This window comes from Pyrus communis, chromosome 16, assembly GCF_963583255.1.
Source record: "Pyrus communis chromosome 16, drPyrComm1.1, whole genome shotgun sequence".
NCBI classification, from domain to species: Eukaryota; Viridiplantae; Streptophyta; class Magnoliopsida; order Rosales; family Rosaceae; genus Pyrus; species Pyrus communis.
In genome coordinates this window covers 15,761,186-15,774,324 of record NC_084818.1, presented here as the reverse complement: position 1 = coordinate 15,774,324, position 13,139 = coordinate 15,761,186, and the positions used below count along the sequence as shown (strand labels likewise).

At 35.0% G+C, this 13,139-nt stretch overlaps 1 protein-coding gene across 1 annotated transcript; it reads left to right on the top strand.

Annotated features, from left to right (window-relative positions):
- The first annotated feature begins 8,095 nt into the window (after window positions 1-8,095).
- Window positions 8,096-9,560, top strand: LOC137721364 (transcription factor MYB93-like). Its single transcript, XM_068460460.1, has 3 exons — window positions 8,096-8,252; window positions 8,357-8,486; window positions 8,695-9,560. Exons 1-3 carry the CDS (start codon window positions 8,120-8,122, stop codon window positions 9,455-9,457), a joined length of 1,026 nt encoding a protein of 341 aa, XP_068316561.1. The 5' UTR covers window positions 8,096-8,119; the 3' UTR covers window positions 9,458-9,560.
- Window positions 9,561-13,139: the final 3,579 nt, after the last annotated feature.

The window sequence follows — 13,139 nt, the reverse complement described above, 5'->3', positions numbered from 1 at the left end:
AAGGACTAAATCGGCACTATTATTTTTTTTTTTTAAGTTTTATTTTTATTATGAGAGTGTTTTATTATTATTACTAGGGTAATTTTACTTGATCTGTTATCCAAAATTCAAATCAACTAGATAATATCAGTATAGGCAAAAAGACAGACTTTCAACTTTAGAGTCAATGACCTAACAAAGTTCTCTCATACTGTAGTATCCCACATCGCCCGTGAGGGCATGGTCTTTGGGCCTTATATGTACATGCCTGGTGGTACCCTTTGAGGAGGCCTTTTGGGGCTGCGGCCTGCAAAAACAAAACCGTGCGGTAGCCTGGTGTTTGCGACCTAGTCCAGGCCAGGAATGCCAAAGCGGACAATATCCTCAAGGCGGGAGACCGGGATGTGACAATTTGGTATCAGAGCCAGACTCACGGTCGTGGTGTGCCGACGAGGACGTCGGGCTCCCTAAGGGGGGTGGATTGTAGTATCCCACATCGCCCGTGAGGGCGTGGTCTTTGGGCCTTATATGTACATGCCTGGTGGTACCCTTTGAGGAGGCCTTTTGGGGCTGCGGCCTGCAAAAACAAAACCGTGCAGTAGCCTGGTGTCTGCGACCTAGTCCAGGCCAGGAATGCCAAAGCGGACAATATCCTCAAGGCGGGAGACCGGGATGTGACACATACAATCACTCATAAATGTTTTATCCTCTTAAAAGTGAGATTAAAACATTATAAAACACATTAAAAAAATATATAATCACTCGTAATGATAAGTTTTACAACTTTCGTGAAGGGAACAACTTCGAAATTTGACACCAAAATCCATAAACTTTAGATTTATATTTAACCATCGATTGTCGATTATGCTTTTTTCTCTCACCGAATTTCCTTTTTCAGATTTTCTTTTTTGAAGACATGATCTTTTAGCGGATATAGACGGTTCAAATCGTTGATATCACGTTTCGATATTAATGGTTATAGTGGCGAATTTCGAAGTTGAGCCCTTCACGAAAGTTTTAAAGCTTGTCATTACGAGCGTTTATATATATATATATATATATATATATCAATATAAATATACCCATATATTTATTTTATATTTTTCACACTTATACATTAATTAATATTTATGTGATACTTGGAAGACAAATGTGTTTTTATGTTTTCAAGTAATATTTATATGACAACGTGATATACATATACTAATTTAGTATTATGTTTTTCAATTGATTATTTATTGATTTAAAATATATTTTCTTTAAGGGGTAATGGGTCGGGTCATATTACCCGTTAATATTAATGGGTCGAGTTCGGTTTGGTTCATATTACTCGTTCATTTTAACTGTGTTACATGACATGACACGTTAAGATATGAGGTATGTCACGAAAACGACACGAATATGGAAACACGACACAAATGACAAGTCTTATTATTGGTTAATCTTACTTCTATTGAAGAAGTGGTACAATGTGGACACGAATATGTCTCGTACCAGTACTTGATAATATGGAAACATATATCGTTCATGTTTATTTAGTAAATATGTATATAATATATATTCCACAATGTTAGGCATAATGGTTGAGAAAATTGGATGCCTTGGTACGTAGTATGTTAGTAAGGATTGATAAAGAAGGCTTGAGCAATGGTTGATCGATAGTGATTATAAATTTGAATGCACGATTTGGAGTCCTAGTCTGAGAGTAGCTATCAGTTAGGAAGAAACTATATTCTATGTTGAGTCTCTTATTAAATAATGCAAGCATCTTATAATTAAAAAGGTGATATACCCTCTCTCCGTGCTTGAGTCAAAACCAATAGGGTTCAAAGGTATACGAGAACAATAATGAAGTAAATTAAGAAATGCTTTCGATGGACACGTAAACTTTCATTCAAACGGTAAAGATATATGATGAAATTAGCATAGATTTCTGAGACCCCACAACTTTTTTGCTTTGTATTAGGGTTGTTGGGGTATGAATGGTTGAAAAGAGTGAAGTTGTTGTTCGATGAATGCTTAATTACCATTCACGTGTACGGGACGTAATGGAGGTTGCTCTCATATATAAACCAATCTCGGTTGCTTCTCTGCTGCAGTCTCTATTTGTTAATTCAAGCGCTTAACAAAACATATTCAAACTGTCATTGTCGCTAGTAGAGAGAGAGAGAGAGAGAGATCAAAACCCCACCTAGGTCAGGTGGCCAATGTCAGTTTGTTTTGAAAAAGATTTCATACACCATAGGAAGGAGATCAACCACAACTAATACAATTAGATGACGTTATATATTTAAATATACTGAAATCCTACTAATAATGGTAAGTGTTCGATAAAGCTGTGCGCAGCGGAAGCAGATACGGTTTCCGGAGCCGATGGTTGTCGCAGAAATAAAATCAGATTTGAGTCTATCTGAAACAGCTGAGTTGAGTCGTCTTGCAGTCAAGTTTTTTTCCTGTCTTAATTCACCATTGACATGAACAAATAAAATTAATAGAACCAAATGCATGCATGATACGTTCTTGAAAAAGAAGTACGTAATTTGTAATTTCAGCAGTTTGCCTCTGTTTATTTGTTTATTATTCTAATTAAGTACGTAATTATTATATGTACTGTCACTATAATATTGCAAGATGTGTTCAACAGATCTGCTTCATAATCTAATTTTCATTGGTTTTAAAAAAACCTATATAACTATACTATATATGGGCGAAAGGGAAAGGAAATGCATATGAAACTAACCAATTGTTTCAAGTAGGTCAATTGCTCTTCTTTTCTGGATCTTTCGAAAAATCAAACAAACAATCGTCAATGTTTCATAATAATATCTTGCATGCGACTTGAAATTACTATTAATGCTTGTGATTTTTAAATGGGAGGTGTTTTCTGATTATTTTGTGTGGTCCTTGGAGAAGGAGTAGTGATGAAGAGACAGATGGAACATAATATACGTGACCTGAGAGAGGGCATAGAAAGTCCGAGTTTAGATGTATCGGGTAGAAACTTGAGGGAGCAAGCAATTCAGTTGTTTAGCTGACATTACAGCTATATGATCTTTTCTAATGAAAATTACTCCCAGTAGTCTGTTTTAGTGACATCATTAGAGACCTATGTATACATTATTATTTATTAAATTAATTAACTAAACCAGCTGCCTCGTTTCTAATTACTTTCTTTTGATGTGAGATATATGATGGTCCACCCGACAAGGAACCTTAGTTGAACTCAAGAAGCAATCGTTTTATTATGTGTAAAAAATCGTATTAATTCATTGCTAGCGAGGTATCCTGTTCAATATATTGCTTGGTCTTATAAGGTTAATTAATATATAGGGTTATTAATTTTCTCTCTAAATTCATCTTTGAGAACACTTTAAGAGTTAAACTTGTACGGACAGCAAAATGAGGTCAGAGGGGAAGAAAAACGAAGGAAATGAATGGCACTCTCTCACTTCTCACGCGTCCTGTTGCTTTGACCTATGTACGTGCTCATGGTATATATGTATGCATGTACATATATGTATACTGTAGGTTAGGTTTAACATAGCTCGATCGCTTTACTAATAAGACAATATAATATAATATCCTTTCGCCATCGAAAAATACTTCAAGGGTATGAATTGCCATCGATTCCCAGATACATTCATTTACATATACATATATACATGCGGGTACATAATTCGGAACATTTTATTTTTCTCCTGACAAAGAATTTGATAGATCTATAGGCACATGCATGAAGTGTAATGAGAAGATATTTATAGAACTTATTGCCCGTTCTCAAGTGTAGTTTTTGATAAAATAGGATAAATGCCGGCCATCTTATTATGTATATTGTAGTGGGTTGGTTATGTTTTCTTCTTTTAGAAATTCTATATGCATATGATGATCAGTACGTAGCGCTTGGATAAGTTAAATCATTTAATGGACACAGGACATTCCAACTGAGTTCCTCTCCGAAATTCAACTAAAAATCGTCGGCTCCTATTGAAATTACTTGTAGATTGCAATTTTATTGAGGCTGGCAGAGAATCATAATCTTCTCATGCATGCATGTTTCTCCGTGTTGGGTGAAAATTAAATGAAATCTCTTTGTTTTCTTAACAGGACAAAGGATAAACGGACGAAGGCATTAAGAAATGCCCGTTGACGCATTCTCGAGGTTAATTGTAAAAGAAGGATGTCTTTGGCGTTTCAAAGTGGTGGAATTTAGGGCACTTGCCGCACCAACTTCTTGGCTAATCAACTCAATGGTCAAATGGGTCCCTATCTTTGTGTAAGTACTGAAAACAAAGATGATTTTTACAGCATATGTAGATATTACTAATATGACTTTACATCAAGAGATCGCTTTATGATTGTTCATCCGTGTCTAGGGTTAGGGAAAATATGCTTCATTGCTTCATGGTTGCGTCCTTGTTTTTTGGTTAAGTGTTTTTTTTGGTCAAACACCGTTTTTGTTTCCTCTTTAGATCACTAGAAAATTGGGAAGTTTCTCTAGGGTTGTCAAAGACAAAGATATTTGTGAATAATTCATTTCAAACTCCTCAGAAAACCGTGTTTTCCTCTTAAGTTCGATAAGGTTTAAACTTTTGTGTTTTTTTTTTAAAAATACAAGCTGCCGTCGTTTTGTGGCGGGCTGAAGCTCATATATTAGTTTTTATTTTTTTTATATTTTATATTTTTTAATCAATGAAGCTCATATGTTATAAGAACAATTGAAAGAAACTACGTATTTTGAATTTCTCCTTGTAATATAAGTAAAACTTTTTCTCCCTGATACCAAATTGTCACATCCCCGCCCGGGCCCCCACCACATCCCGGGCTCGACTCCATCATAGCACGATATTGCCTACTTTGGGCCCCGACCACACTCTCACGGTTTTGTTTTTGGGAACTCATACGAGAACTTCCCAGTGGGTCACCCATCATGGGATTGCTCTTGTGTGAACTCGCTTAATTTCGGAGTTCCTATGAACTCCGAAGCCAGTGAGTTCCTAAAAGGCCTCGTGCTAGGTAGAGATAAGAATATATATATATATATATATATAAGGTTTACAGGATCCACTCCCTTGAGCGATGTGAGATGTCACATCTAACATAGGAAAATAATTAAGCATGCTTATTATCTACTTTTTGGAATTTTATTTTTGTTACTACATACCATATATAGGACATTATTGGTTGGTCGTATGGGAATACCATTGTTGGAATGACCTTAATTTTACCAGATATCGTATATGTCACAGGACAGATACAACATGTACATTTCAAAAAAAGAAAAAAAAAAAAGAAAAAAAAAAAAGAAGAACCACCACTTGGCCGCTTATCGAAAATGAAAATATTAAATTTAACTAACCATCACAAATAAAATAAAAAGTATTTAAAAAAAAAAGAATAATGTTTACAAAGAAGATCCTTGACGAATCTTTAAACCATACATATTAAAATGTAACTTATATATGAATCATAATAAGAGGACAACTACTAAACCAAATACAAGCATGATCGTACTGATCTTCTAAGTGTTTTTTTTTTTTTTTTTTTTTTTTTTTTTTTTTTTTTTGAGCAAACGATATTATCTACACTAAAGAGGAGGGGGTCAGTTAAGTAATAATGTGGTTCAAATTTGCCTTTGGCGAGAGTGAAACCTAAGACCTCTCACTTACAAGTGAAGAAAAATACCAATAGACCGTAGTATTGACTAAGCTATTTGGTTGTATGTTTGCTTTTATGTTGGAATATAAGACTGGCAATTTGTAATTGTTTGTGTGCAAGTTACTATTGAATGCGATTCTAAGATTTTAAGTGATATTTTATAAAATATAACTTAGGGATTTAATTACATCTATAGAAAGTCTTTATTTTATTTATTGTAAAAGGAAATGATTTTTGCATGCCAATTTTAGCGTCTAATACACACCTTTTTTATTTTTAACCATTAAATTAAATAAATTAAAGGAAATCAACTATTGTGATTAAATAGGAGTGTGTGAGATACTAAAAAAAATGTGTGTTTATCATTTCCTGCTTACAAATTCTATCTAGTTTTTTTCTTTTGTGCATTCTATTATCCATCCTACTTCGTTCTTTGACCATTAATAGCCAACATTAATTTTATCTCATAAACAGACTTTCACTTTTTTTAATCCATATTTGGCAATTGTCATCACTGTATCGTGTGCATGCAATGCACAACCTAGCTAGAGCTTCCAAGCCATAATTCTTGGAGAAATAAAAATGGACGGGATTAATGACACAAAATATTAATATATGTAAATTCGTAATATGGGCCAATGTGATCGAAGTGGGACTAGGTAGTACTAAAACCTATTTCTTAATTAGCTTTGGTTTTTCTTCTTTTCCAGAGAGAAAGTGAGAAAGGTGCAATGGTGAAGGCAAATTGAGACGAGAATAGTGGGTATTTATATTGAGTTCATGCGTAAGCTGGCCAAATATTTCAGAAATGAGAGGACCCATTCCTTCATTTTTATACGTGACTAATATTATGAGAACCATGCAATCAATGACGAAATAAGGGCCTTCGTTGCGTGCATGGAATGAGTTCCTCCAACCACCGATGACGTGCCACCTGTTCCTGTTTGCTGACTTCTAGCTACTAATCTACTTATATATATATTCACAATTTTTTTGGTTGGTTTTTTGGTAACACTAGACAGATTAAATTTGTAAACTAAATTTTCTAAATTAAAAAACATGAAAGTTTACAATTGGATTATTACTTACGTGTTAATTAATGTACTTATTTCTTATTGGTGACACATCATTTAGTTTATAAATTTAGTCTATAAATTTACTACCTAGTATTACTCTTCAGAATTTTCCTGCGTTGTTTTTTTTTTGGGTGATTTTTTTCTTTCCTCCTTCTAAACTTTATTTCAGGTCCGTTTGAAACTGCTTTTAGTTGTGTTCGAAGAGTTTCATAACCAAAAAAATCGATTAGACTACCGTTTAAAAGAAATTTTTTTAATGAAATTTGTAGGTGTATTTTCATAAGAAGCACTTAAATTTTTGATAAAATTTTGGATGAATTTCATCTGTTGGCTAGTCAATTTATTTTATTATTGTGTAAGAGTAGTTTAGTATTTTAATGAGTTTTCTTGTGGGCTTAAGTTTGCATCCCTTACCCATTAGAATTAGGGTTTTGCTTATTTGCTCATTAGGAATTAGGGTTAGCTCTTTATATACGGCCTTTTGTTATTTCGTATGTAGCCCTCAATTTATAACTGTCTCGACATCTTGTTTATTTGGTTACCGTTTGATAAAATGCTTATGAGTAGAAATACTTACTATAACTTACAGAGAAAGATCATAACTCTTCACAGATAAGGAGGCCAATAATGTTGTTAACATTGTAGTCAAATAATGAACATTTTGCCACTTTTCGGCATATGGCTAATGCCAGAACAATAAAAGAGGCAATAATGACTAAATAATTTATGCAAAATATCTGATCAAATAGCAGAAAAGTGTGTGTATATGAGAACTGCTGCATTGCATTTTCTTAATGCTGATCTATAGATTAATACATACATGCATACATGCACACATATACATATACATATACCTTACTCTTGATCAAAATATTGCAAGATTAATGGAGCTAATTAAAGCTATAACCTGCTTGTGTGACATTTTCCAATTTGTCGTAGCCCAAACACTATCACAGCAAAGCTTTGGTGAATTGAGCACACTAGCTATGAAATTATGAATTATAAAATCCCTTGATCGGGACGAGTAAGATTTTTGAGGCAACTCAATCACACTGTTTTAGTCGCTATATATGTCTGCAGAGTGGGCCATTTATTCACTACCCAAAAAACCATGGTCCACTTATGATTAATAATCAAGACCCACACATTGTCAAAACCAACATAATCATATATCTAATGTTTAGAACTGGAGAATTCAGACAGCGTAGTCATAGGAATAGAGGGTGTATTTGTCATTTCCAAAAGAAAAAGGTTGTAGTTGTTTAGCTAGCAAATAGGAGAGTAGCACGTCAGTCAGCCCTCGATGTGATTGGAGGCGACAAGAACATGGTGTATATAAATAGAGGGGTGTGTGAATTATTGATGGTAGGATTGGCGGAGGCAAACCAAATCTTCTTAGGTAAAGAAAAATGGGAAGATCTCCTTGTTGTGATGAGAGTGGCCTCAAGAAAGGCCCTTGGACTCCTGAAGAAGATCAGAAACTTATGAAATACATTCAGAAAAATGGCCATGGAAGCTGGAGAGCCCTTCCAAAACTTGCAGGTACGTACTAAACCACATAAAAATATAAACACTTCTCTCTCTCTCTCTCTCTCTCAAGGAGTCTAGTGGTTGATGTTCTTTTCTTTCTGTTATTGTATGTGCAGGGTTGAATAGATGCGGCAAGAGTTGCAGGTTAAGATGGACAAACTATCTTAGGCCGGATATAAAGAGAGGGAAGTTTTCTCAAGAAGAAGAACAAACAATTCTGAATCTCCATTCCATTCTCGGCAACAAGTAATTTCCATTTTTTTTTTACAAATTTAATTAATTATTCTATATAGGAAAAATATCCTAATGTCACACTGTTAGTCAATCAAGATCACTATTAGGTAGATTATTGTTTTAGTATATATCTAGCAAGATAATTTTCAAATTTATACATATGTTTTCTTGATGTATAAACCAGAATCTTACCCTTTTATTTCTTTTGGTTCTTGACAAGATGGTCAGCAATTGCAGGCCACCTACCAGGTCGGACGGACAATGAAATAAAAAATTTCTGGAATACCCATTTGAAGAAAAAGCTGATTCAGATGGGTTTTGATCCGATGACTCACCGGCCCCGGAGTGATATCTTCTCTAGCTTGCCTCATCTTCTAGCTCTTGTCAATTTGAAAGAGCTTTTAGACCATGGAAGCAGTCACCAGTCCTGCTGGGATGAACAAGCTTTGAGATTACAAGCAGAAGCTTCTCAAATGGCTAGGCTTCAATATCTACAATGTCTCCTCCAACCTAATAACAATTCCTTTGGAGCTGCTACCGCAAACAACCTAAATGACTTCACTGACATGGAGACCATTAATCTTTTGAATTCACTCTGTTCATCTCAACTGGATATTCAAGACCCTACTGCACAATACCCAGTTGGTAATTTTCAACCAGTAGTCCAAGATAATTCAGTCCCTTTCTCTCATTTGCCTGACTTGCAAACATACCCAACACCACCAAACAAGGACATGGTTAATGATCAAGCTCCAGATCCATTTACTGCCTTGAGCCAAGGTGAAAACTCTCCAAATAATCCATGGAATATTCCTTCGTCTTCAAATACTACTCTATCTCCTACTTCTGTGACTCCTCCCGTGACAGTGACAGAGATTTCAGTAAGCAACAACTTGGGTGATGCTTGCAGCACTTCAAGCTATGCAGGAGTGGCTACTTCAGCTTGGTCTGACCTTCTTTTTGAGGACCCCTTTTTTCAGTGAGATCGCTTAATTAGGTGTATGTGTGCTAAACGCTTCGAATTGCATGATCATCAGACCTTTTTTTATTTCTTCTTTTGGGTTACAATATTATCACCACTTTACTCTGTACTTTCTGATCATATATATACTCCAGTTTATGTATAATTGTAAGAGGAGTTTCGTTTTAGCTAGTAGCTAATTAAATAATTAGTTAACTAAAGTAGTTACATGTTTACATGCAAGATCCCTTGAGATTCATCTAAAAATATGCATGAGTATGCAGAAATATTCGCTTGGATCCTTCTCTAATTGGAGAAAGAAACTTCTTCAGCAAGAATATAATATACGGATAACCGAACCATACCAACATTCTTACATATTGAAATACACTACATTGATCATTAAGACCATATATAGAATAATGTTCCTGTGCTACATAAACAAAATTATTATTACTATACTATATCATCATCAACATCATTGCTCGTTACTATTTTTATCATTATTTGCATTACTATTATCATTATTATCTTCAGCTTTATTATTACCTAATACTTTGAAATCTGCGTGATACCCACTGAGCCATTGCATGCATATACATGGCACATATATATACATATATATATATATATATATATATATATATATGTATATATATAACTGGGGATCATGTGCAGGCATAATAAGTGAACATGGATTAGTTTTATTTTATTTTATTTATTAAGATCAATGCTATTTAGAGACACAAACCATGATATACTTACTGATACAATTTTTATAATAGCTGGATATCCCACATATAATTTGTAAGATCCATGTCTACTAGATAATGTATCAGTAAATGTATTAGTTTTTTTGTGTCCAAATAGATTATTGCATAACTATATGTTTCAAGTTTGTCAACAATAATTTTTTATTTATTTTTTTTAACAAATAGTATTATTTACATTAGGAGGGTGGGAGAGTGGGTTAAGCCTCACAATAGGCTAGCAATAATGTGGTTCAAATTCGCCTTTGACAAGAATCAAACGTAAGACTTCTCACTTACAAATGAAGAGGAATGCCGTTAGAATATAGTACTAAATGGCAACAACAAAATCATTTACAAACACAAAATGAGCACACTGTCTAATACAGGTTGACCCTAACTATATACGTGAGGCTTATCTAAATAAGAGAATGCGTCACCATGTATATTAGTTGTGTGTGTCTAATTAAATAGCATCACTCTGTAAAATAGTACTAATCTCGTATATGAGTTTGTACTGATGTGAATCTCTATTTATGTTAGTTAATTATATTAGTTAAGAAAAAAAACCAATTCGACACTAATGCCTGCTAGAAATTACTCGATTGTGGCACCATGTGATACATATCCAAGGGTATTCAATCAAGATTTTAAAGGGATGTACATAAATACATAAAAATTCGGATGCATTCAATTAAAATTTTATGGAGTCTCTAACAATGTACTGATAAAATAAATAAATAAATAAAATCATTACGTTGAAAAGATTTTAAATAAAATCAATGAATCTTTCCCACACTCGTCTTATCATATAATCCACTACGTTGTTGTCACCACCACCTAGCGATCACCATTAACAACACCAGTTCTACCACCATATAGTCGTCGCAACCAACGTCACCACCATTGTATTCATTGTAACTACAACCACTGCCACCGTAACAACACCTTGCCATAGCTGGCCATAACCACCAGCAATCAACCACCTTGGCTACCAGTACCACCACCCCTCACTATCACTACCTTGTCACATCCATCAACACCATATACTACAACGGCTTTGTTGGCCATTGCCATCTCTTCTACAACCAACATGGCCACCAGCCCCCGCTGCCAATTGTACCACCATTACCACGTAGCCATACCATAATCGTTGTCAAGGACACCACCTTTACTACCACGATCTTACCATAACCATGATTACCACACTACCATCAACAACCACGCCACCATTGCTGCCACTATTTCAAAGGTAGCACATAGTGTGGTACAATAATGTGCACTACTAAGCATAGCTGTTTGGGCAACGAAGCGACAGTCGTAGTGCAAATGCGAATACGGTTGCCTAAAACATTGGGCAGATAAATAGACATTGAGCAAAGCTCGTGACGTCAAACATTGCCCAACAGAGGAAAGTTCTTCGTCGGGCAGAATGAATATTACGCGATGGAATTGGTTGTTGTTGCACGAAACAAAATCGACGAATGAGTGGTCATTGCGCATGGGGTTCGACGTGCTGACCTTTGCGCGACGGACATAGAGGCTGTCGCAGTAAGATTTTAAAATTAATTTTTTAAAATAATTTTTATTTATTATTTCCTTTTAAATGTTGATAATATTGTTTTATGTATAAATTAATTTAATGAAATAAAAAAAAATGTAAAGAAAAATATTGAATTAAAAAATTATTGAAAGATTACATACAACGAAAAGAAATATTTTAAAATTTGAAAAGGATTAAAAAAAAAAAAAACTACAATATGTAGTCATCCACGTCACAATCACCTGCTGGTGGTGTTGCTGCTGCGTTAGGGGGCTGGGAGGTTGTAGCTGCTGCGACAGGGGGTTAAGAGGTCGTTGCTGGAGGTGGTTCAACGTTGGGGAATAGAATGCCAAAGATTTGAAGGGCGAGACGAAGTTGGTTCATCAAACTGCTTTGGGCCGTAAGCTAAGACTGTTGGGCAGCAATCTGCTCCTTTAGGTCCACCACTTCAGATGTCATCAACTAAACCTCTTCTGTTCTCTGCCTGGAGGAAGAGGCAAACTGGTCCCTAAGGCGGGCTTTCCTAAGCCCCCGTGAATATTCCCCTGCCTACGACCAAAGGTCTAATTGAGTGTGTCCATCATGATCTGAAAACCAGCATCCTCAGGGGAAACACCTCTTTGATCGGGGTCTTTGGGGGAAGCTGGGAAGCCATCTCCTCCAGAACGGTTGGCCCTTCTCCACCATGGTGGACTAGAAAAATGAAAGCAAACAAATTAATTTTAATATACATGTAATTAATATTAATACTAATTGAATATTAAAAAATTGAAATAACTTACATGAGGTTGCTCCGTTAGCTCATCCCCGGGGCCAAACGTATACCTCCTTGAACATGTCAATCTCAGGAAACTTTGACCCCCCTGAATAAAAAAAATTATTAACACATAGATTACCAATTGTGTAAAAAAGAGTAAAAAGAATCAAAACTTAAAATAAATATACTGTTACCTTACGTCGCTCCTCCAATCTATAAGAGAAGCGTCGTGAGCCAGAACAGTGAAGAAGTTTCTTATTCGACCGATTGATTGAGTTTGCCTTTACTTTTTTCTGTTGAATTAAAAAATGTATTAGTTTAGATATTTATAACAAACTAATAAAAAAACTAAAATATTATTTAAAAATATAAAAATTTGATTAAATATTATTGAAATATATATTATACTTACGAGGTATTTCTTGTCTTGAAATGGCCACAGAGCCATTCCCATTCATCCTGGCGGTCCACTAACTCTTTAGGGCACCCAACTGCTAGAGCGACCTCCAGACTGTCATAATTATCATAATTCTTGTGGAGGTCGCTCTTCCATTGAGTGAACCTACTGATGCAAAGGTCGTTAATGTACTAGTTTTGATTAACATCGAGGTTTGTGAGCTCATAGTGATGCTGCAAAACTAAACAAATAAATAGT

What these genes read in the sequence shown, in the direction of transcription:
- LOC137721364 (XM_068460460.1), top strand. Translation starts at nt 8,120, where the DNA reads ATGGGAAGATCTCCTTGTTGTGATGAGAGTGGCCTCAAGAAAGGCCCT. An exon ending in AGCCCTTCCAAAACTTGCAG is followed by an intron (nt 8,253 to 8,356) that starts GTACGTACTAAA and finishes TTGTATGTGCAG; the next exon opens with GGTTGAATAGATGCGGCAAG. An exon ending in CATTCCATTCTCGGCAACAA is followed by an intron (nt 8,487 to 8,694) that starts GTAATTTCCATT and finishes GTTCTTGACAAG; the next exon opens with ATGGTCAGCAATTGCAGGCC.